The 25,667-nt window shown below is 48.3% G+C and overlaps 2 protein-coding genes across 2 annotated transcripts in view; one reads left to right on the top strand and one right to left on the bottom strand.

Annotated features, from left to right (window-relative positions):
- The window catches only part of LOC308161334 (E3 ubiquitin-protein ligase rnf146-like), a 200,780-nt gene that overhangs the window by 37,846 nt on the left and 137,267 nt on the right, over positions 1 to 25,667 (top strand). The window lies entirely within an intron of this gene.
- On the bottom strand, positions 16,153 to 23,755 carry LOC308159787 (microtubule cross-linking factor 3-like; the record flags this gene model as incomplete). The annotated part of the gene is made up of 8 exons (XM_080533599.1): positions 23,513 to 23,755; positions 22,503 to 22,727; positions 22,114 to 22,272; positions 21,752 to 21,814; positions 19,615 to 19,884; positions 17,885 to 18,271; positions 16,811 to 17,500; positions 16,153 to 16,263 (listed from the first exon to the last, which is right to left on the bottom strand). Exons 1-8 carry the CDS (start codon positions 23,657 to 23,659, stop codon positions 16,153 to 16,155), a joined length of 2,052 nt encoding a protein of 683 aa, XP_080389725.1. The 5' UTR covers positions 23,660 to 23,755.

Raw genomic sequence — 25,667 nt, 5'->3', positions numbered from 1 at the left:
CAGTTGATATGTCAGTTGATCGGTCAGTTGGTCTGTCAGTTGATCTGTCAGTTGATCTGTCAGTTGGTCTGTCAGTTGATCTGTCCGTTGATCTGTCAGTTGATCTGTCAGTTGGTCTGTCAGTTGATCGGTCAGTTGATCTGTTAGTTGGTCTGCCAGTTGATCTGTTAGTTGATCTGTCAGTTGATCTGTCGGTTGGTCCATCGGTTGGTCTGTCAATCGGTCTGTGTGTGTGTCTGTGGGTTGGTCTGTTGGTCAGTCTGACTTCCTGTCAGTATACCTAGAAACTCTCTTCTCTAGAATCTTCTTCTCTCCCTGTGGGACAGTTGTGCCAGTGCCAGGCTGCTCTGAGCGAGCGGGGGGGCCTAAACACCACCCTGGATTAATGGCCTCATTAACATACCCCCGTGGAGCACAGGGAGGTGCCAGCCTGCCAGCTTCCCTTTCATTCACACACACACACACACACACACACACACACACACACACACACACGCACATGCCTGTGCAAAAATGTGAGCACCCCTAGTCAAATTTACTTTTACAATTAATATCGATGTGAAAAGAAGCAAACGGTACAAAGTTAAACATGACACATTTCATCACATTTTAAAGAAAGAAACATTTTTATTTTAAATTTTTTACAGTTTCAAAATAATAAAACAAGGAAAAAGGCCTTGTGCAAAAGTTTGGGAACCCTGTCAGCTGGTACTTCATGGTTGATTTTGCGGTATGCTTTGGGCCATTATCTTGCTGGAATATCCAACCTCTCTTCAACTTCAATTTCTGGACTGACTTTGGAACATTAGCCTCTAGAATGTCTCGATAGATGCTTAATGTTGTGTCGAGGTGGTAGGAAAGGCTTCTTTCTGGCAACTCTGCCATGTAGGTCTTTGTTGTTTACGGTACGCTGTATTGTTGTCCTGTGAACAACTAGACCGGTGTCTGCTACTCTTTTTTGCAGCTCTTTTGCAGTGATGTGTGGGTTCTTCTCAGCATTTCTCACCAGATCTCGTGCCATTCTATCAGAAACTTTTCTTGGACTTCTAAATCTTGCCTTGACTTCAATTGTTCCATTTATTTTCCATTTTCTGATGATGTTTCTGACAATGGAAATGGGTAGTTTGAAACGTTGCAAGAGTTTTTTGTAGCCTGTAAGATAGTGAACTATCTTGATTCTGACATCCTTGGACAACTGTTTAGAGGAACCCATGGTTTTTAACACCAGACACAACAGCCACCGCAGTCGGTTACTTTAGAAGGCATGGAGTTACTTCTGAATATTTAGTTCAACCCTGGAATGCTATTCACCTGACTCATTGAAACCCTAATGAGTAAATCACCTTGGTCTGGGCCTTAGTAATCATCTTCTCAAAAGGTAACAAAGAATAATCCAAAAGGGTTCCCAAACTTTTGCACAGGGCCCTTTACCCTTTTTATCATTTAAAAACTGAAATGAAAAATGGAAATAAAAAGAAACCATGCTTTAAAATTTGTGTTCAGGTTTGCTTTCAATCACTTGAAATGTATTAATTGTAACATTTAAATTGACATTTAAACCATATATAAGAGATATTGCCATATAAGAGAGATATAGAGGGGGAGAAAACTAATGGGGCAAGCCATGAAGTTGTAAAGTGAAAGGAGGTGACAAGGAAGACACACTAGAGAGAGTGAGAGGGAGAGAGAGACAGTTCTAGAGAGAGAGGGAGAGAGAGAGACAGTTCTAGAGAGAGAGGGAGAGAGAGACAGTTCTAGAGAGGGTGAGAGAGAGAGAGGGAGACAGAGAGACAGTTCTAGAGAGAGAGAGAGAGACAGTTCTAGAGAGAGAGGGAGGGAGAGAGAGAGACAGTTCTAGAGAGATGGAGAGAGAGAGAGGGACAGTTCTAGAGAGTGAGAGGGAGAGACAGTTCTAGAGAGAGAGGGAGAGAGAGAGAGGGAGAGAGAGACAGTTCTAGAGAGAGGGAGAGAGAGGGACAGTTCTAGAGAGAGAGGGAGAGAAAGAGAGAGAAAGGGGGACAGTTCTAGAGAGAGAGAGAGAGAGAGAGAGGGAGAGAGAGAGACAGTTCTAGAGAGAGAGGGAGAGAGAGAGAAAGAGAGGGACAGTTCTAGAGAGAGAGGGAGAGAGAGGGGGGGGGACACTTCTAGAGAGTGAGAGGGAGAGAGAGACAGTTCTAGAGAGAGGGAGGGAGAGAGACAGACAGTTCTAGAGAGAGAGGGAGAGAGAGAGACAGTTCTAGAGAGAGAGAGAGAGAGAGAGAGAGAGGGGGACAGTTCTAGAGAGTGAGAGGGAGAGAGAGACAGTTCTAGAGAGAGAGGGAGGGAGAGATAAAGACAGTTCTAGAGAGAGAGGGAGAGAGAGACAGTTCTGGAGAGAGAGGGAGAGAGATACAGTTCTAGAGAGAGAGAGAGAGAGAAAGAGAGGGACAGTTCTAGAGAGAGGGAGAGAGAGAGGGGGGGAAACTTCTAGAGAGTGAGAGGGAGAGAGAGACAGTTCTAGAGAGAGGGAGGGAGAGAGACAGACAGTTCTAGAGAGAGAGAGGGGGACAGTTCTAGAGAGTGAGAAGGGGAGAGACAGTTCTAGAGAGGGGGAGGGAGAGAGAAACAGTTCTAGAGAGAGAGGGAGAGAGGGACAGTTCTAGAGAGTGAGAGGGAGAGAGAGACAGTTCTAGAGAGAGAGGGAGAGAGGGACAGTTCTAGAGAGAGAGGGAGAGAGACAGTTCTAGAGAGAGAGGGAGAGAGAGACAGTTCTAGAGAGAGAGAGAGAGAGAGACAGTTCTAGAGAGAGAGGGAGAGAGAGACAGTTCTAGAGAGAGAGGGAGGGAGAGAGACAGTTCTAGAGAGAGAGAGAGAGAGAGACAGTTCTAGAGAGAGAGAGAGAGAGAGACAGTTCTAGAGAGAGAGGGAGAGAGAGACAGTTCTAGAGAGAGAGGGAGAGAGAGAGGGAGAGAGAGACAGTGCTAGAGAGAGGGAGAGAGAGAGAGAAAGGGGGACAGTTCTAGAGAGGGAGAGAGAGAGAGACAGTTCTAGAGAGAGAGGGAGAGAGAGAGAGAAAGAGAGGGACAGTTCTAGAGAGAGAGGGAGAGAGAGAGGGGGGGACACTTCTAGAGAGTGAGAGGGAGAGAGAGACAGTTCTAGAGAGGGGGAGGGAGAGAGACAGTTCTAGAGAGAGGGAGGGAGAGAGAAACAGTTCTAGAGAGAGAGGGAGAGAGGGACAGTTCTAGAGAGTGAGGGGGAGAGAGAGACAGTTCTAGAGAGAGAGGGAGAGAGAGACAGTTCTAGAGAGAGAGGGAGGGAGAGAGAGAGACAGTTCTAGAGAGATAGGGAGAGAGACAGTTCTAGAGAGAGAGGGAGAGAGAGAGAGAGACAGTTCTGGAGAGAGATGGAGAGAGAGAGACAGTTCTAGAGAGAGAGGGAGAGAGAGAGAGAAAGAGAGGGACAGTTCTAGAGAGAGAGGGAGAGAGGGAGAGGGGGGGACACTTCTAGAGAGTGAGAGGGAGAGAGAGACAGTTCTAGAGAGAGGGAGGGAGAGAGACAGACAGTTCTGGAGAGAGAGAGACAGTTCTAGAGAGAGAGAGAGAGGGGGACAGTTCTAGAGAGTGAGAGGGAGAGAGAGACAGTTCTAGAGAGGGGGAGGGGGAGAGAAACAGTTCTAGAGAGAGAGGGAGAGAGGGACAGTTCTAGAGAGTGAGAGGGAGAGAGAGACAGTTCTAGAGAGAGAGGGAGAGAGAGACAGTTCTAGAGAGAGAGGGAGGGAGAGAGAAACACAGTTCTAGAGAGAGAGGGAGGGAGAGAGACAGTTCTAGAGAGAGGGAGAGAGAGAGAGACAGTTCTAGAGAGAGAGGGAGGGAGAGAGAGAGACAGTTCTAGAGAGAGAGGGAGAGAGACAGTTCTAGAGAAAGAGGGAGAGAGAGAGACAGTTCTAGAGAGAGAGGGAGGGAGAGAGAGACAGTTCTAGAGAGAGAGGGAGAGAGAGACAGTTCTAGAGAGAGAGGGAGGGAGAGAGAGAGACAGTTCTAGAGAGAGAGGGAGAGAGACAGTTCTAGAGAAAGAGGGAGAGAGAGACAGTTCTAGAGAGAGAGGGAGAGAGGGAGAGAGACAGTTCTAGAGAGAGAGGGAGAGAGACAGTTCTAGAGAGAGAGGGGGGAGAGAGAGAGACAGTTCTAGAGAGAGAGGGAGAGAGAGACAGTTCTGGAGAGAGATGGAGAGAGAGAGAGAGACAGTTCTAGAGAGGGAGGGAGAGTGACAGTTCTAGAGAGAGAGGAGAGAGAGAGGCAGTTCTAGAGAGTGAGGGAGGGAGAGAGACAGTCCTAGAGAAAGAGGGAGAGAGAGAGAGACAGTTCTAGAGAGAGACAGAGAGAGAGACAGTTCTAGAGAGAGAGGGAGGGAGAGAGACAGTACTAGAGAGAGAGGGAGGGAGAGAGGGAGGGAGAGAGACAGTACTAGAGAGAGAGGGAGGGAGAGAGACAGTTCTAGAGAGAGAGGGAGAGAGAGACAGTTCTAGAGAGAGAGGGAGGGAGAGAGACAGTCCTAGAGAAAGAGGGAGAGAGAGAGACAGTTCTAGAGAGAGAGAGAGAGAGAGAGACAGTTCTAGAGAGAGAGGGAGAGAGACAGTTCTAGAGAGAGAGGGAGAGAGAGAGACAGTTCTAGAGAGAGAGGGAGAGAGACAGTTCTAGAGAGAGAGGGAGAGAGAGAGACAGTTCTAGAGAGAGAGGGAGAGAGATACAGTTCTAGAGAGAGAGGGAGAGAGAGAGACAGTCCTAGAGAAAGAGGGAGAGAGAGACAGTTCTAGAGAGAGAGAGACAGTTCTAGAGTGAGAGAGAGGGGGAGAGAGAGACAGTTCTAGAGAGAGAGAGAGAGACAGTTCTAGAGAGATAGGGAGAGAGACAGTTCTAGAGAGAGAGGGGGGAGAGAGAGAGACAGTTCTGGAGAGAGAGGGAGGGAGAGAGAGAGACAGTTCTAGAGAGAGAGGAGAGAGAGAGGCAGTTCTAGAGAGAGAGGGAGAGAGATACAGTTCTAGAGAGAGAGGGAGAGAGAGACAGTTCTAGAGAGAGAGGGAGGGAGAGAGACAGTTCTAGAGAGAGAGGGAGAGAGACACAGTTCTAGAGAGAGAGAGGGAGGGAGTGAGGCAGTTCTAGAGAGAGAGGGGGGAGAGAGAGAGACAGTTCTAGAGAGAGACGTAGAGAGAGACAGTTCTAGAGAGGGAGGGAGAGAGACAGTACTAGAGAGAGAGGGAGGGAGAGAGACAGTTCTAGAGAGGGTGAGAGACAGTTCTAGAGTGAGAGAGAGGGGGAGAGAGAGACAGTTCTAGAGAGAGAGGGAGAGAGAGACAGTTCTAGAGAGGGAGGGAGAGAGACAGTTCTAGAGAGAGAGGGAGAGAGAGACAGTTCTAGAGAGGGTGAGAGACAGTTCTAGAGTGAGAGAGAGGGGGAGAGAGAGACAGTTCTAGAGAGAGAGGGAGAGAGAGACAGTTCTAGAGAGAGAGGGAGAGAGACAGTTCTAGAGAGAGAGGGAGAGAGAGAGACAGTTCTAGAGAGAGAGGGAGGGAGAGAGACAGTTCTAGAGAAAGAGGGAGAGAGAGACAGTTCTAGAGAGAGAGGGAGAGAGAGACAGTTCTAGAGAGAGAGAGACAGTTCTAGAGTGAGAGAGAGGGGGAGAGAGAGACAGTTCTAGAGAGAGAGGGAGAGAGAGACAGTTCTAGAGAGAGAGGGAGAGAGACAGTTCTAGAGAGAGAGGGAGGGAGAGAGACAGTTCTAGAGAGAGAGAGACCGTTCTAGAGAGAGAGGGAGAGAGAGAGACAGTTCTAGAGAGAGAGGGAGAGAGATACAGTTCTAGAGAGAGAGGGAGAGAGAGAGAGAGACAGTTCCAGAGAGAGAGAGGGAGGGAGAGAGACAGTTCTAGAGAGAGAGGGAGGGAGACACAGTTCTAGAGAGGGAGGGAGTGAGGCAGTTTTAGAGAGAGAGGGAGGGAGAGAGAGACAGTTCTAGAGAGAGAGGGAGGGAGAGAGACAGTTCTAGAGAGAGAGGGAGAGAGAGACCGTTCTAGAGAGAGGGGGAGAGAGAGACAGTTCTAGAGAGAGAGGGAGAGAGAGGGAGAGAGAGAGGGAGAGAGAGAGACAGTTCTAGAGAGAGAGGGAGAGAGAGACAGTTCTAGAGAGAGAGGGAGGGAGAGAGACAGTTCTAGAGAGAGAGGGAGGGAGAGAGAGAGACATTTCTAGAGAGAGACAGTTCTAGAGAGAGGGAGAGAGAGACAGTTCTAGAGAGAGAGAGAGAGAGAGAGTTCCAGAGAGAGAGGGAGGGAGAGAGACAGTTCTAGAGAGAGAGGGAGGGAGAGAGAGACAGTTTTAGAGAGAGGGAGAGAGACAGTTCTAGAGAGAGAGAGAGAGTTCCAGAGAGAGAGGGAGGGAGAGAGACAGTTCTAGAGAGAGAGGGAGGGAGAGAGAGACAGTTCTAGAGAGAGGGAGAGAGACAGTTCTAGAGAGAGGGAGAGAGACAGTTCTAGAGAGAGAGGGAGGGAGAGAGATAGTTCTAGAGAGAGAGGGAGGGAGAGAGACAGTTTTAGAGATCGAGGGAGGGAGAGAGAGACAGTTCTAGAGAGAGAGGGAGAGAGAGACAGTTCTAGAGAGAGAGGGAGGGAGAGAGACAGTTCTAGAGAGAGAGAGGGAGAGAGAGACAGTTCTAGAGAAAGAGGGAGAGAGAGACAGTTCTAGACAGAGACAGTTCTAGAGAGGGAGAGAGAGACAGTTCTAGAGAGAGAGAGAGGGAGAGAGAGAGACAGTTCTAGAGAGAGAGGGAGAGAGAGAGACAGTTCTAGAGAGAGGGGGAGAGAGAGAGACAGTTCTAGAGAGAGAGGGAGAAAGAGAGACAGTTCTAGAGAGAGAGGGAGAAAGAGAGACAGTTCTAGAGAGAGAGGGAGAGAGAGAGAGAGACAGCAGCACACACCCCCTCCTCTTTATTAATACCTCCATGGGCAGCAGGCTAAGATTTCTGGCACCAAAACAGCGTCACGCTTGCTATTTTAAGCAGAGGTGCAACATTTCAGCGGGGGTAGGGTGTCAGGGCTGAGGCGTCGTGGGGTCAATAGACTTCCGTACACCCCAACAGCCTTCACATTTCACACTGTTCATTCTCCAGGACTGTGTGTGTGTGTGTGTGTATGTGTGTGTGTGTTTGAGAAAGAGAGAGTGTGTGTGTGTGTGTGTGTGTGTACTGTATGTGCATGTGCATGTACACTTCCGTATGGACGTATGTGTGTGTTACCCACACCTACTATGTGAATAGCAGACAAGGTGGCGAAACGGCCTGGGGATGTTGATGCAGTTTTATGAGGAGAGAAACTCACATCATGAAAACAGATCTAACAATATTGAGACTCCCACCAGCGCACACACACGCGAACACCCCTCTGCTACAGTCCACTCCACAGCCTAGTAACAAGAGTAGACACACGCGAACACCCCTCTGCTACAGTCCACTCCACAGCCTAGTAACAAGAGTAGACACACGCGAACACCCCTCTGCTACAGTCCACTCCACAGCCTAGTAACAAGAGTAGACACACGCGAACACCCCTCTGCTACAGTCCACTCCACAGCCTAGTAACAAGGGGTCGGGGGGGATGAGACCATGTTGATGGGTGTAGTGAGTCTTGGTACTTCATTACTCATTTATACAGGGCCAGGCCCAGCCTTTGGAAGCCCCTGAGCAAGATGTTGTTTTGTATTTAAAGTGTTTACATAACTGCTGAAAAGGGATGAATCTCAGCTTCACCATGACGCTGATATTACCTTTTTGCGGCCAACATTAAAGCGTTTGACATGCCTATACTTTTTGCAAGGTATTGGAATCCTGTAATATTACAGTAAACTAAGTAATATTTATAGGAAATATCAGGGGCAATATATGGTCACTGACAAATTGATAGACTCACCATGTCAAAGCACTGTCATGTTTATTATCAAGAGAGAAAAAAAAGAAAGTCAAAGCGTCACTAAGGTTACTTGAACAGTTCAAATGCTTTACTTTGATAATATGATACCGTAAACACACACTACAGACAGTTAGCATGTTGCTGCTGACAGCACATGGGCAACTCCAACTTGAATTGTCGGCCATTTTGAAAACAAGTCAAGATGGCGTCCATAAGGATGGAGTTAGGTAAATACAGGGACATGCACCCGCAAGAGAGGGGGGCATGCTTAATCGCATTTATACACAGCCATCCCAAAATCAATACAAAAAAAGGATGAGTAAAAGAGAGTGAAAGAAATGAAGAACACAGAATACAGGTTCATTACATAACAACGTTTGGCACAGGTGAACAGGGAAGGCCACAGTAGCACTGGAGACTGAATGGGAGTCGGCCATTTTGTCTCTTATAAACCACATATACAGTCAAGTGAGTAATCTCATAGAAAATCTCTTAAAGCACTTTTTTTTAAAGCCCCATAGAAAGAATAGTCTTTAGTATTTACAGAAAAGAGGGAGAGGGCTTATACCAGGACTATGTCTTGGTCCTGGGAGGGAACCCATAGAATGAGGATATGGTTGGGTAAGGATGGGGGGGGGGGGGGCATGTCCCTCACATAATAACAGTCTCAGTATGGAGTGAATAGGAGCAGTGGGATTGTTGCTTCGGGGCGGGACTTGGGGTCCGAGCCAGGGGGCTGGGGGGGCGGGACATGGGGCCAGAGGGGGCGGAGATCCTTGCGACAGGGGTGAGGCTTGCCCACCTGGAAGGAGGGCGTTGATTGGCCGGACGGGCGGGGCGATGGAAGGTCCTTCTGGCGGTTGCCGGGGACGACTCAGCTGGGCTCACCTGGAGAAAACACATACAAGTCAGTGACATCAAGTGTGTGTGTGTGTGTGTACATGTGTGTACATGTGTGTACATGTGTGTACATGTGTGTATATGTCTGTACATTGTGTGTACGTTGTGTGTACGTTGTGTGTACCTTGTGTGTACGTTGTGTGTACGTTGTGTGTACACTGCACCCAACTCACCTGCTGTGTGTCCTGTCTGCAAGGTGTGTGTGGTGCAGCTCGGGGACCAGAGCTATAACTGTGTTCAATCTCCAGCATATCCAGCAGCTCAATGAGTTCATTGTCCCGCCCTGGATCAGCCACTGCACCCCCCCGTCCCCTCTGAGGCCGGGGGGAGCCGCCCAGGGCCAGGTAGTCTGCTCTGGCCTCCCCAGGCTGGGGTGCAGGCCTCCTGGCTCTCTCCCCATGAGAGTGAGGCCCCCCATGCTCTCTGTCGCCGTCTGCCCCTCTCTGGACTCTGGCTTTGGGCTTGGGGCTCCCGCCCACCTGGGCCCTCTTTTGGTTCCCTGCCTCACCCCTCTGGGGGGGTCCTTTAGGTTGGCCATAGCTGCCCCCCAGAGAGGTGCCTCTCTGCTGCTCCGCCATCTGTCTCTCTCTCCCACAGTCTCTTGCCGCCACCCCTCCTCCTCCTCCTCCTCCTCCTCCTCCGCCTGTCCGCTCCTGGCCACAGTCCATCTCCGCTGTCAGCGCGTGGGAATCAGCCTGGCATGTTTGGACAGGCACGCGCGCGGGCGTCTTGCCGGCGCCTAGCCCCCTGCGGTGACAGCAGGGGGTGGGGCACTTGGGTTCGACGGGCACCTGGTTGGTTACTACGGTCACCACGCCGGCGTCTGTCAGCGTTTTGCCCTCGTTCTCCTGGAGCATGGCGCCGAACTTCCTCAGCACAGAGGGGCTGCCACACTTCCTATCCACGACCACCCCAGGGTTGTAGGACTTCCTGTCTAGGGCAGGGGAGTCGTGGGTGGGGCCAGTGGGGAGGTTGGAGGTGGAGCGGGGGGGTACGGGAGGGGTGTCTCTCTGTCTGAGGGGGGGTTTGGCCACTATGTTCTCTTTGTTGGGGTTCTCACAGTGCGACGCTCTGTTCTTCCTGTTTTCAGCCTCCTCGGACCCGCCCGCCGACCGCTCCTGACCAATCCTGAAACAGATTGAAAGAGGATTCTGTTATATTGACTGACTTACAACCAATAGACAGACAGTACTCACAACACTATTGATTCTGTTGGTTTGCTATGTGTGTGCTTATTCTGCGACTGAAAAAAAAAAGAGGTAAGACGATCTTCCTTCTCCTTCTCCTCCTCACCTCTCATTCCCAGGTCTCCTCTTCATCTCCTCCTGGTATCCAGACATGTCCTGGCTCGCTTTGGTCGCCTCTGTCAGCTGCTGAGAGAAACAGGGAACCGGACGACAACATGAGGCAGTGTGTCAAGCAAAGATGGATGCTGAAATCACCTCAGCTCTGACGAGCATCACTTCAAACATGTCAAGAGGAGTACAGATGATAAAGGTATAAAGGTCTGAGTCTGTTCCTGCTGGGACCGTATATACGGAAAAATGTATGCACTCACTGCAATGTCTGTCGCTTTGGATAAATGGCGTATAGGAAAGGGATTCAAAGTTAGTCCTTGCACAGAATACAACGAAATGCATTTATGCTCTAGAGGGGGCATCCAGGCAAGGGGTCACAGCCATTATAGGTGACCCTGGAGCAATTAGGGGTTTAGTGCCTTGCTCAGGGACACTTCGACACATGGCCCAGACTGCCGACTTTTTGCGATCATTAGACACCGGCTCTACCGGTCGAGCCACAGCTTGCTCTGACAAGAAATTAACTGCTCGCTGTGAGCAGGGTACAGAGGTATGAGTCTATGTGAGCAGGGTACAGAGGTATGAGTCTATGTGAGCAGGGTACAGAGATATGAGTCTATGTGAGCAGGGTACAGAGGTATGAGTCTATGTGAGCAGGGTACAGAGATATGAGTCTACGGTATGTGAGCAGGGTACAGAGGTATGAGTCTATGTGAGCAGGGTACAGAGGTATGAGTCTATGTGAGCAGGGTACAGAGGTATGAGTCCTATGTAGGATGCTGTTACTGGGAGTCAGACCCGAGGACATGTGGAAGTGGAACCGGAGAGCCTGTCCTCGGTCCCAAAACAACTCCTGTCCCAGACCACGTGTGTGTGCAGACATGAAGGTACCATGCAGGTGTAATCGATACGGTGACGGGCCCCACCACCTAGCCTTCCAATGAACTTAGGGGAGGATTCCGCCATGTCGCTCTCACCTATCCGTTGACTTTAGATCTGACAACTGCAATGCATCCTATGAGGACGGATAGGGCTAGGAGAGAAAGACTTGAACTATTTCTGTACTCACAGTGCTGTGAGGTCCGCTGCTCTTCCGGGTCTTTCCGTGTCCCTGTCCCAAATAATCCTGCAGCAAGTCCCCGAGCTCCGCCACTCCGTTGCCATGGGTGTAACCATGGCTGCCATTCTGACCGTTGACAGGGTAGCCGTAACCGTTGGCGACATGATTACAGCCGTTGCTGTGGTGACTCGGCACATCAACAGCTCCGGGGTGGTCCTTGTTGCCGTTACCGTGGCGACCGGGTTGGTCACAGAAGCCGTTGCCATGGTGACCGGGGCCGAAGTCCATCCCCCTGGCATTTTTTCCGTTGTCATTGGCGATCTCATTTCCACCTCTACGAGCTTGCACCTCATTGTACAGCTGAAATATGAGAACAAATATCCAAATGCTCAATCAATAACTCACACGCAAGTCCAAAAAAAGACGATATCCATCTGTTGAGTGAAAGGTTCAAATACAATACAAGCTGTTTTTGTTTTCAAGACATAAATATGTATACAACGCACCGCACAACATGAGTCTACACTACAACACGAATCTTGTTTACAAACCATTTTTACCCAACACACATCTTATAACCATCACAAAACGGTTACACAACCACACTATTTTTACATTCTGGACATGTGATATACAAGTTTACTTCCCTTCGCCATTCCAAACTTTAATGTGTTCATTAGTATCCACTTTCACAGTGTATGTGTGTGTGTGTGTGTATGTTCTGCCTGTCTCTCAGCACATCAACGTTTAATTAGCTTGTTAACATTTGTCTGTATCATTAGTGGAGGGGGGGCATGGGGTCGAGGCTAGAGCGTGCTGCCAACAGTTTATTATAGGACACACACACACACATACACACACACACACACACACACACACACACACGCATACACGCACAACCAATAAAACACTCTCCAGGGAAGTACCCATGGGTCCACTGAATCAAAGACAAACTGTTTGCAGTATGACGTGTCCTTGTTCACACGGCTGTTACCCCATGAAACACACTATCTGGTTTGAGCCTCGTGTTGCGGATCATAATGTTAGAGCATGTTGGACCACGTCCGACTCTTGAATGGTCTGATCATGATTTACTTTAGTTTGGACCACGTTTGGCCTTTGACCGTACTTGACCACACTTGGCCTTCGACCGTACTTGACCACGTTTGACTGCAGTTGAACAAGGCTGACCACGGTCACTCACCTCCTCAATCTTCTTCTGCATGTCCTGCAGCTGCTCCTCCCACTCCTGCATCTCGGAGTCAAAGCTGTCCTGTAGCTCCGCCCTCTCCGCCCCCCAGCTCCGCCCACGTTGCAGGTCGATGGCTGCCATGTCGGGCCGCCACTTGCTACCCAGCAGCCTCTTAACCTCCAATCACGACTTTCTCTTCCTCTGTATCCTTCCTCCGTGTCTCTGGGTGCTTCAAGGTCAGGGGGTCACCAATGTAAACGTGGGAGGATGTACTGTAAACAGAGACAAAGAGAAGAAGATAGAAGATGGTTAGTTGATAATAGGGCATAAAAGTAAGTGACCAAAACGTGACTTCCGTACCCTGTCTTTCACATTGGTTAGGTTTCCCCCATAGGAGTTGCCATGTAAGCTACCTATGCAGCACATGCGCCGAAGAATGCCTGGTGTTGCATGACAAAATCTGTATTGCTCGAACTCGATAAACATTCCAACCCCGCGAGAGGGGGGGGGGGGGGGGGGCGGGCGCATATTCTGCAGCTTTGACCCATCCGCGCAAGCAATTCCAATTTTTCAGAAGCCAGTTCTTGCTTGCGCAAAAGGGTCAAGAAATGTCAAAAATGTTTGACATCCAGCGGTGTCATATTCCCCGGGTAGGTTAATGTTCATGTCACCAGATGCGACGAAATGCGTCTCTTGTTTCACCTTGCGCACACGCCGCAATTGTTTCCTGCGTCGCCGCTAATCGATAAGGTTGGGAAAGAAATCTATGGAGGCCATACTTCCAGGATTGTATTGATTTATATTGCGCGAACATTAGGCTACGTCGCTAGTACACGGGAAACATGTTCGACATCAACGACTAATATACAGTGCCCTCACCCCTGGAAGTACTCAAATATACCAGACCCTCCCTCGTGTGATGTAAGAGGACGATATTTATAAACTTGTAACTATGCGTCGTAAACTTGGAGCGAAAGAGCTAAGGAGAGAGAGAGAGAGAGAGAGAGAGAGAGAGAGAGAGAGAGAGAGAGAGAGAGAGAGAGAGAGAGAGAGAGAGAGAGAGAGAGAGAGAGAGAGAGAGAGAGAGAGAGAGAGAGAGAGAGAGAGAGAGAGAGAGAGAGAGAGAGAGAGAGAGAGGAGGGGGGAAGGGAGTAAATCATCTACTACACATAGCGCGTGTAGCTACACCTGATTAATGTAATAAGCCCTCCATCCACGGTCAATTAATATTGACTATTTGCGTGAGGGCACACAACTTAAGTTTACTTCTCTGATAAATGTGCTTGTATACAATGTTTATTTTTATTAGTTTTTTAGAACGGTTTATGACATCTGGCCACAGGGACAAGAGTTGAAAAGTAGCCATTTGGGTAACACTGACTCATTTACCAACTGGTTTATTAATGTGTACTGTCCCTGGTTAACAAATACATAAATAAGACGGATGACTGATCATCAATGATGTTACTGTATTACTGTTGATCTGCCAGATTAGGCGGTTTTACTATATCTCCTTTAGGACAACAGGTAGCCTACTCTGGTTTATGATAGGCTATGCATTATCATATAGGCTTTACATTTTTTTTTTTGTAAAAACAAAAAACCCAACAACAACAAAAGTAATCGAAATAAAATAAAAAGTAAAATAAACACTTTATTTCATATATCTCTGTGTATATTAAATATATCTCTTCAGCGGGTGACCTTACCTTGTCCAAAATATTCTCATGGACTTTTATTTGTAATTTCATAGAAGATATATCGAAGTAGCATAGGCCAATCCTGATTTCATTCTAGCCAAAGTCTTCCGCGTGATCCTCCTCGTAGCTCGAATCTGCGATATGCTCCTCTGTCCCGTAGTCCCTCTCCTCTGTCCCGTAGTCCCTCTCCTCTGTCCCGTAGTCCCTCTCCTCTGTCCGGTAGTCCCTCTCCGACAGCTCGAGCACCAGTCCCCTTTGCACAATTCTCGCACTCACCCCTCCTCCTTACTTGCCTCCGCTATATTACGTAAAGTCCCGGGGATTGGATTTAAAGAGCCCGCATCTTGTCACGCCCCGGCAGGCGGGTTAAATCCGGAGCAGGTGCCTTCTGATGATAAACAACTTCTGTTCTAGGGAGCCTCAGTATTTACTTGCGTCGTCATTGGAGCCAGGATCAAATGTCATAATGTCAAATTTGTTCCAGAATTTGAGGTCTCGGAGGGACGACTGTCGTCACTACCTTCCTGTCTATAATTACAAAGCTGGTAGAGAGAGGGAAAGTGTTTACATAGCTATTTTAACTGCCACAGTCTTTGAACCAATAGGCACCTCTGTTGCTACTCCGCTTTGGGATGTTTGGCAGATTTCGTCTTGTGATAGCAACATTTCGTTTTCCAAGTGATGCTATTGCCAAATAGGGTCAGGCCTATGTGACGTTGGCGCTGTTTGTTATTTATGAGAGGCTTTCCCGCGAAACGGCAGACGACCTGGCGTGTTGGCAGGTGTTGAGTTTCATCCCAATTTCGCGCCGACTTTATAGTTTATTTATTTTGACGCTTGTCATTGCTACCAATGAACGTTGCGCAATATTACTGCACGTCATACTACCCCCGTTTTGTACCTGATCCAAATAGTTGCAAAGTGTTGCAAAAGGATTCCTGAAATAATATCTTTGAAGCGGCAGCGCATAGGCCTACATGCTACAGGAATGCGCGAATTCTCCAACCAAAATAATCTGAGACGATTGCGTGGGGGGGAAAGTGGGGTAGAGGTAACTAGAAACATCTGATCTTACCTAGTTTAGATAAAAGCACATCTTTTGATGACTGATGTATAGTTCTGAAAATCACACAAAACAGGTTATTACAATCAGTTACAAGGTAAAAGGGTAGGCTATATTTCTCAGTAAACGTTAACGGGAGACTCTGGGATATGACCTCACACTTGTGAAAACAGAGCAACTTGCATCACGATTATTGAATGAGACAAGAGCATCCACTCGTTTCACTGCCGTCCAACGAGGGCCCTCTGAAGATGGAAAAAAGCACACGCCAATCACAACACGCTCTATTCCCTAGTCTGTTGCATCTCTGTTTTTCAAAGTCTTTGGCAGCGTCGCCCTGCTTATTTTGCGATGGCGTCATATTATCCCAGAGTCTACCTTTAAGCAGGGAATATCTCACTTCCAGGGGAGGCTAGTAGAGGTAGAAATCGGAGGACAGGCTCATTGGAATGTGGAATGTGGAATGGTATCAAACACGCCGTTCCTCATTCCATTCCATGCACTAAAATGAGCACGGCCTCCGACTTCTACCTCCACCAGCCTCCCCTGCTCACTTCCATAATCTTCTTCCTACCCAATCTCCTTCATCTGCAGTGGTCTGAAAAATGACTTCCAAAGAAAATAGCGATGCCTACAGACATTCAGTCTATCTTTAAGTTTAGTTCTTATTTCACTTCAGTGCAAAGTGAGGAAAGGGGGGTGGAGAGAGGGTGCCAAACTCCATAGTGCCAAACTCCATAGTGGCATTCAGCCTGTGCCCTCCATGCCCTTGAATCCTGAAAGACATCACGTCCTCACCTCTTGTAGGGATTGATGAAGGCAGTGGTGGGTTGTGGGTAACGTAGTCTCCAGTGTTGAACCTAGGTTTCCTGGGGGATGGGGGGGCTGACTGTGGCCTGTGTGTGCAAATAGGGAGCCTCCTGTGCTTTGGGTAACCTTAGCAACAAATGTAAACGAAAACCAAACAGACACAAACAAACAAAGGATGTGGCTATAGAGGGAGGGATGCATCACAGGACGAAGAAAAGGGTGAAAAGAAAGACTAGTTTAAAGATGGTGGTGTAGGACAGGGTGGAGAATAAGACAAGGATGAGGATGAGTAAAATAATGGGCTGGAACATCTGGTTGGAGGGCAGAAGGGAACATGGCATCGACGGATGAGAAACAAGAGGGGGGATGCAGTAAGGAAAAGAGAGAGAAAGAGACAGAAGAGAGGAAGAGTCAGAATAATGCTCAACAGTAAACAAGACACAATACATGCCGATACAACGAAACCCCTGAGAATGGGGCATTATTCAACAGCAGGCGCATGCAAACACACACACACACACACACACACACACATGCACGCACGCACACACACAAATGGGGCATAATACAACAGCAGGCGCATGCACGCATGCACGCACACAAATTATGCACAAGCACACACACACACAAACACAATACATCTCACAGAAACACCGGAACAGACCAGCTCTCTTTTACACACAGGCATTTATTCAGGCACGCACACAGATGCACACACACACACACACACATACACACACACACCCACACCCACACCCACACCCACCCACCCACCCACCCACACACACACACACACACACACACACACACACACACACACACACACACACACACACACACACACACACACACACTTACCGACAGCGGCTCCTCCGCCTCCCTGCCCTCCGGCTTGGGCACCTCCAGCCTGTCTATGAAGTTGTGCAGCTCCTTCCTGAAGGCCTTCATCTGAGCGTTGATCCTGTACAGCAGCTCGTGCTCCCTGATCCTGCCCCCCCCTTCCTCGTCCTCCTCCCCCCCCCCTCCGGAGGGCCCTCCCCCTCCCCGGCCGAACAGGTCGCCGTTGGACACGTACACCCGCGCCTCGGCAAGGAAGGCGGCCGTGTCGGCGATGAGTCGGTCGATGGTCCGGCCCAGCCGCTCCGCCTCCGCCCGGATGTCGATCATCTGCTGGCGGTCCCGTAGGCCGAGGTGGGGCAGGAAGCGGGCGGAAGCGCTGGAGCCCTCGGGGCCACCCGTAGGGGTGTAGAGGCCGCGGGGGGTGGGCGTGAGGCAGCGGGTGGTGTTGTTGTTGTTGCGCACCTCGTCCGAGTCACTCTCGCCGCCCACGGGGCCCTCGCGCTTGCGGTGCGGCGGGACGAGGCGGGAGGAAGAGTCGTCGTCGCTCTCGCGGCGCCCACCACCCCCACCCACTCCTCCGCCCGCGTCGCTGTCTGTGTCGCTGTCCCGGGGGCTGGACCCTCCTCCTCGCAGGGACAGGTGGGAGGCCAGGTCGTAGCGTTGCATGTTGGAGAGAAGCACGCGGTTCTCGTACTGCAGCTGCATCACCTGCATTAGAGAGGGACGGAGGGGGAGAGGGAGAGGGAGAGAAAGAGAGTCACCTGCATTAGAGAGGGACGAAGGGGGAGAGGGAGAGGGAGAGGGAGAGAGACACTTGCATTAGAGAGGGACGGAGGGGGAGAGGGAGGGACTCGGAGAGAGAGGTTCACCCTACTGTGGAAGTGTTTTATCGAGTCTTTCATTGATTTCCTTGCATCCTCTCTCCTCACTTTCCTCCTCATCTTCGAGGAATCAAGGAAAGACTTTTGAGATTCGGCCCATGAAAAGTTTGAATAACTTTTTTTTGTTGCAACAAACGATGCTTATCATGCTTGGTTTACATCTGCACTGAGAATCAGTGTGTTCCGTGGCAGCCCTGAGAAGGAGACCCACCTTCCCACTCAGGTCGTTGATCTGCAGACGCGCCGTCTTCAGCTCCTCCTGCAGGGCCTCAGCCTTGGCTCCATCCCCCCCTGCCCCCCCCGCAGCCCCGCCACCCCCCCCGCCGTGCCTGGCCCCGCCCTCGTGGGTCCCGGCCTTGAAGCGCAGCTTGTTGAGCTCCCCTGTCACCCTCTTGTTCTGCTCCTCGGCGTCTGCCAGGTTCCTCCGCAGCAGCTCTGCCTCGTCCTCCACCAGCTGCAGCTGCTGCCGCAGCTCCGACATGGCCTCCCCCTGGCCCCGGCCCACCCCCCCTGCTCCGCCTACGGCCCCTCCCCCCGCCCCGCCGTCGCACTCTCCCCTCAGGTCGTCCAGCTCCGCTCTCAGGCCCCGGTTCTCCACCTGGGACGGGATGAGAGGGCAGAAGGATCGGTGAGGTCATACCTACTTCCCTGCGTATCTCTTTTTTTCTTTTTTACAATCTGTTTATTGACATTTTCCAAGTAGAACAAATATACACAATAACACAATAACACAATAACAACACAATAACATTTGGTAAATACAAGTGACAAAGCAATGGTGCAAGTTTAAGTAAAACAAAACAAAAACAAGACAGGACTAAGACAGGTCAGATACAGCAAACCAAAAATAGACTAAAGACATAAAATCAATTAATAATAATGAAAGAAAAAAAGAAAAAAAAGAAATAAACAATGTGTATAATGTAAACAGAAATCACTAACACATCAAATAGCAGTTGTTGGTCAGTCAGCCGCCTATCACGCTCCGTTTGGAATGTTCCATTTATTCACTCAATCAATGTTCCCAATGTTGGAAAAGCATCCATAGACTACAATGAAGACTCAATTCATACAATGTGGCGCATTAAACCTTCTCTCCTTTATCAAAGTACTTTAGCTAGATAGTGAATGGAACTGAATGGGCACCAATATCATACTGTATACTTCCTGATCTGTTTGAACTTTTATGACATCATCTAATGTTGAAGGACCTGAGAAATGATTGACCAACTGACCTGTCACAGTATTGACATGTAAATTCACAGCTTATCCTCAAGGTGGCACTGCACTTGATTCCATACTGTCAGCAACAGATTTGCACATTTGGCTTACATGATTGTAATCCTCCTTTGAACATGAATTATATCCTTTCTGGTGAAGTATTGTGAGTATTATGGGTCAGAAACTTGTATATGTGTATTAACACATTTTTAACACAGTTTTGAAAAGGCGCTATGTCGCCCTCTTGGTGCTGGGGGATGGAACTACAATAGAAAAAAAAACTATACTTCTCCAGGTCCCTATCTTGGTCTGATCCTTCTTGATCCCCTATCCCAGCCCTCTCCCCTCTAGCCCCTATCCTAGCCCTCTCCCCTCCACCCCTATCCTAGCCTTCTCCCTCTCCTCTCCAGCCCCTATCCCAGCCCTCTCCCTCTCCCCTCTAGCCCCAGCCCCCCCCCCGCCCCTCCGCCAGCCCCTATCCTAGCCCTCTCCCCTCTAGCCCCTATCCTAGCCCTCTCCCCTCTAGCTCCTATCCCAGCCCTCTCCCTCTCCCCTCTCCAGCCTCTATCCCAGCCCTCTCCCTCTCTCCTCCAGCCCCTCTCCTCTCCCTCTCGCTCTCTCCTCCAGCCTCTATCCCAGCCCTCTCCCTCTCCCTCTCTCCTCCAGCCTCTATCCTAGCCCTCTCCCTCTCCTCTCTAGCCCCTATCCCAGCCCTCTCACCTCCAGCTCTACGATCTTCCGCCCCAGGATGTTGGCCTCCTCCTCCACCAGGCGTAGGCGTAGCTTCAGCTCAGACTCGCGGGAGCTGGGAGGCCCCCCTGCCTCTCCCTTGGGGTGGGGGCTGTCCAGGTCTCCGTAGAAGGAGCGGTACTTCTGTAGCTCCTGCTCCAGACGGTCCTTTTCCTTGTCAATCTTAGCCGTCTTCTTCCTCATGAGAACGGCCTCTTCTTTGATAAAGGCCAGCTGGCACTTGAGATCCTCGTTGTCCTCCTATAATATAATATAATATAATATAATATAATATAATATAATATAATATAATACAGAACATAGAATAAAATATAAATATAAATATAATAAAGATAAATACATATAATAATAATAATAATAATAATAATAATAATAATAATAATAATATAATATTAATATAAATATGAATACAATGTAATAATAGTGTGCCATTGATTTTCAACAACAACAAGAAATGTATTGATGTTTTTCAGAATAAAAGTCTGAACATTTTAGACTTTCCCACGTTTACCAGCTGCTGTCACATACAGTTAGGTCCATAAATATTTGGACACAGACAGAACTTTGGTTATTTTAGCTGTTTACCAAAACATCTTCAAGTTACAGTTAGATAATGAATATGGGCTTAAAGTGCAGACTCTCAGCTTTAGGGTAAGGGTATTCACATCCAAATTGAAGGAAGAGTTTAGGAATTACAGCTCTTTAATATGTAGCTCCCTCTTATTCAAGGGACCAAAAGTAATTGGACAATTGACTCAAAAGCTGTTTCATGGGCCAGTGTGGGCTATTCCTTCATTATTTCATTATCAATTAAGCAGGTAAAAGGTCTGAGTTGATTCCAAGTGTGGCATTTGCATTTGGAAGCTGGTGCTGTATACACACAACATGTAGTCAACGGAGCTCTCAATGCAAGTGAAACAGGCCATCCTTAGGCTGCAAAAACAACCCAAAAATCTATCAGAGAGATAGCGGGAACATTAGTAGGGGCTAAATTAACTGTTTAGTACATTCTGAGAAAAAAAGAACGCACTGGTGAGCTCAGCACCACAAAAAGGTCTGGACGTCCATGGAAGACAAGAGAGTGGAATAATATCATTATTCAAGTGTACCATAAAGGGAAGACTTCACATGAACAAATACAGAGGGTTCACCACAAGGTGCAAGCCATTCATAAGCCTCAAGAATAGAAAGGCCAGATTAGACTTTGCCAAAAAACATCTAAAAAAGCCAGCCTTGTTGTGGAAGAGCATTCTTTGGACAGATGAAACTAAGATCAACCTGTACCAGAATGATGGGAAGAAAATAGTATGGAGAAGGCTTGGAACGACTCATGATCCGACGCATACCACATCATCTGTAAAACACGGTGGAGGCAGTGTGATGACATGGGCATGCCTGGCTTCCAATGGCACTGGGTCACTAGTGTTTATTGATGATGTGACAGAAGACAGAAGCAGACGGATGAATTCTGTAGTATTTAGGGATATTCTGTCTGCTCAGGTTCAGACAAATTCAGCAAAGTTGATGGCACTTCACAATACAGATAGACAATGACCCAAAACATACTGCATAAGCAACCCAGGAGTTTTTTAAGGCAAAGAAGTGGAATATTCTGCAATGGCCGAGTCAATCACCTGATCTCAACCCGATTGAGCATGCATTTCACTTGCTGAAGACACAACTAAAGGCAGAAAGACCCACAAACAAACAACAACTGAAGACAGCTGCAGTAAAGGCCTGGCAAAGCATCACAAAGGAGGAAACCCAGCATTTGGTGATGTCCATGGGTTCCAGACTTCAGGCAGTCATTGCCTGCAAAGGATTCTCGACAAAGTATTAAAAATGAACATTTTATTTATGATTATGTTAATTTGTCCAATTACTTTTGAGCTCCTGAAAATAGGGGACTGTGTATAAAAATGGTTGCAATTTCTAAACGTTTCATACGTTCAACCCCTTGAATTAAAGCTGAAAGTCTGCACTTCAAATACATCTCGATTGTTTCATTCCAAATCCATTGTGGTGGCATACAGAGCCCAAATTATGGAAATTGTGTCACTGTCCAAATACTTCCGGACCTAACTGTATGTTTATGTTGACATCTTACCTCTGTGGGAGTTTGTGCAGACTTCCTGTCTGATTTCTGGACATCCTTGCTTCCTCTTCTCTTCTGAGACTGTTGAAAATGGACAGACAGAAGTCTTACTAGCTAGTAGCACATGCAATCTGTATCCTGTATGGTGTTAATGTGTAGATATATGATTGTAAGTTCTAATGGTTTGCAGATACTGTGTGTGTGTGTGTGTGTGTGTGTGTGTGTGTGTGTGTGTGTGTGTGTGTGTGTGTGTGTGCGTGCGTGCTTGCGAATTGTCTGGGTTTGGGCCGTTAGCTCATTCTATGGTGCGTGTACACACACACACACACACACACACACACACTCACACACACACACACAGTTTATATTCTTACCTCTTTGACTTTGTCCAGCTCATTGTGTAGGGCCTGTTTGGTCACCTCCACCTCCATGAGTTTCTCTCTCAGTTTCTCGTTCTCATCCTCCGTCTTTGTGCGTTTCTCCTCTACGTTCTCCAGCTCATGATGCAGTCTCACTGACACATCCTTAGCTACCTGTTTTACAGTGAGGGACAACAGAGATCAGATCTATTACAACAAGTCCACACAAAGACCCAGCAACTTCACACACTGTATGTCAAAGCTCTGTCACTCTATCACTGCTAGTAGAGGCACACGCGTGTGCGCACACACACACACACACACACACACACACACACACACACGCACACACACACACACACACACACACACACACACACACACACACACACACACACACCTACCTTCAGGTCCTGTTCCAGGCTCCTCAGCAGTTCCTCATCGATCTCTCCGGTCTGGGCGTAGCGCATCCTCTTCCTCTCCGCCTTCCTCAGGCGGTACTGGAGGATCCGGCAGTTCTTATTGGCCCTCTCCAGCTCCCGCCTCATTTCCTGCAGCTGGCACGTATCCTCTTCGTAGAATGTGTCGCGCATCTCGTCCATCTCCGTCCGCATCTCCTCGATCTCACTCTGCCGACCAATCGACAGATCAAGGCAATAATCAATGATCAAGGCCTGATCATCTGACCTAGGCCTACATACATCCTGTACACATGCTCAAGCCCCTCTGTTATTGGTCCCCTTTGTAGTTGACTTCTTCTGCAAGATCGATAAGAGAGAGTAGTCAATGACCAATCAGATTAGCACACGGGAGCTTGAGTCCCAGTTTTATTGGACTATAATTTTGGACTTAAGCTCCTGGGGACATGAGGAGATGTCCACTAAAGGGACACGTTAAGCTGAACCAATACAGTGTTATTAATTAATCCTCCAAATCAATTAGAGACAGTAACACAACATGAGGTCTTGTCTGAGAGATCCATGCAGGGAGGGGGAGGTTTGAGTAGCCTGTATTGTGTCAATAACTGATTCTATTCCATAAATCAGTTTTGACAAGGACATGATGTCAATAAACAAAATGGTGTAGTGTGTATGACTAAAGGCATGGAGTGTGTTGCACCTCTCAACATTGTCTAAGCACATGATAAGCCTTGGGGAATTGGCCCAGTATTACAATGTCATGTAAGCAATCTTATCAAACGCAACTTGTGTTCGGTTAGGCCCTAAAATACGTTTTTTTGCATGCACATTATTGAGCATGACAATCATTTCAAGCCGAGGTCCTGGTTTCACTGCTAACTCTAGCTGCTAGACATGAACACAACATTATACGGGTGCAGTTATGTACATAAATAATGTGTCTGCACGCATTGCTTGTGTAGGCTATGTTATTGAATATGTCAGTAATGTCACACCTTGAGATCATCGTTTTCATCCATCAATCTCTCCATCTCGTCCTGCAGGGCCTGGTCTTGCTGTGTCACGGACCCCGCCTCCGTGGCCTCTGTCGCCGGCTCTGCCTCGGCCTCAATCTCCGGTGCGCTGGCAGTCTTTGGTTGCATCTTGCTGGCGCTTCTCTTCAGCCTCTTGTGTAGGTGGAACTGGATCAGTTCTGTCTGTAAGCAACCCCCGGTCCAGAAACCCAGTCCCGGCCCACAGCCCACGTACTCCCCGCTGGTCTTCCTGCGGCAGTCGGCTACAGCTGTCAACTCCTCTCCGCCGCGCTTCCCCGCTTTCCCTTTCAGCGAACCGGCTGAGGAGCTGTCTGGATGATCCAAGGTAAAACGTTGGGACGACGATTTGCCTTTGAGGCAGGATAAACGCAAAGGCGAGCGACGGGATGGGGAGTCTGTGGGTGGATCGAATCTATCTGGATCGTCCTCTCTGCGTGCGGCATCCGCCCTGTTTGCATCCGTTTCAGCACCATCCGGATGAACAGCTGCCACGTCGCACCTCTCTGTCTCCCCTTCCCTCACTTCAGTGGTCTTGAAACCGCCGTTTACGCCTTTGGTCCTCTTTCCCCCTTTAGAGACGGTAGACTTGGATCTGGTGGAGGACTTTGATGCTGGTTTTGCGGCGCCGTCCCGCTGCTGCCTCCTCCTCCTCCCTGCGCTGGTGTCTGATGCTGCCGGTGGAAAGTCCGCAGCGCCGCTTGCGGCAGAGTTCATGGTGCCATCCGCCAAAACTCACTTTTCCGCGTGTCCGCCACTTAAGTGAGAGGTTGAGTAGTAGTTAATGAAGACACAAACAAAACAGACACAAATGTGATAACTTATTATAGGTCTAAATGGGCCGATACACCGGTTCCGAAAAGACAACAAAAGGCTGTCTCTGGTTAACAGCGCGTTCATTATGCTGCATGGGACAAGCCCATGACATTGACATCGTTTTGACATTCAAACGGACTGTAGGTCAATAAAGCGGAGTAGGCTACCTTTAACAAATGCAACAAACATGAAACATTTGCAACAATCTGAATAGTGTGCTTTATATGCTATTCTATCAATGCTTTGTGTGGACTAAATACATTGAGTGAATTTATATTTTAAGAAACATTAATGTAGGTTATTTTCTTACACGGGCAAAACATTATGCATTTATGCCTAATTGTGTGTCGAGTCGACACTTTCTTTGTGCTATTTTTCTGAGGATCACACATTTTGCATTTAATTTTTTTTCTTACCGCGAGAAAAACTGCAGTTTCAACCCAGTTCTAAAGGGATGAGAGATGCTGACACAGGGCACCACCAGGCACTGCAGGAGACAGATGAGAAAAAACTATTCGTGACAGTGACGTCAACGTCAAACCAGGAAGCAAACTAATGAAAGTCCTTCAGAGCGTGCGGGAGATGTCGCCACTGTCGCCGATAGGAAGCCTTGATTGATTGATTGAAAACTTTATTAGAAGATTTGCAGAAGTAGGTACATGATAGTACATATTACATACAAGGTCAACTAACAGGATAAACACCCAAGAAAGCCACTGGCTTATTTCAATTGGGGTCCTTGATTCTCAATTCATCGTTACATGTAAGACAGACAAAAAAACTAGTACTATCTACAATATAATACAGACAAATAACTATTACTATCTACAAGATAAACATACATCCATCATGGGAAGAACAATACAACAAAACATAAGGTATGTACAGCGGGTAGGACAGGTGGGGACATACACCACAGGTGGGGGCGGGGGACAAAACACAAAGTATGTACAGTGGGTAGTTCGGGTCTTTTAATCTGATTTTTGATTTAGAGGGTCCAGTTACGGATTGCAGCCTCCTGTAAATGTTTTTTGAGAGTGGTTTGAGGAATATGAGAGAGGCCTGAGAGAGGCCTGAGAGGAATATGGTGGAGCTGTGGCTTTAGCGCAAATGTAGGTAGTACCATACTAGTTTACACTCAGGAAAACAACACAACAACAACAACATGGACAACAAACACTGAACTAGTTCTCTTCTCTATGAAGTAGCCTACCACTCCAACCAACAATAGTATTTCCATTTAATATTCCTGTTTTTCCTTTATTCTTTCCCATGGTTTCTCTTTTCTCTAAAGTTTTCTCTC

Source organism: Nansenia antarctica (assembly GCF_963989245.1).
Source record: "Nansenia antarctica genome assembly, chromosome: 6".
In the NCBI taxonomy this organism is placed as follows: domain Eukaryota; kingdom Metazoa; phylum Chordata; class Actinopteri; order Argentiniformes; family Microstomatidae; genus Nansenia; species Nansenia antarctica.
Note: the sequence above shows the minus strand (reverse complement) of the source record. Positions and strands in the feature narration are given on the sequence as shown.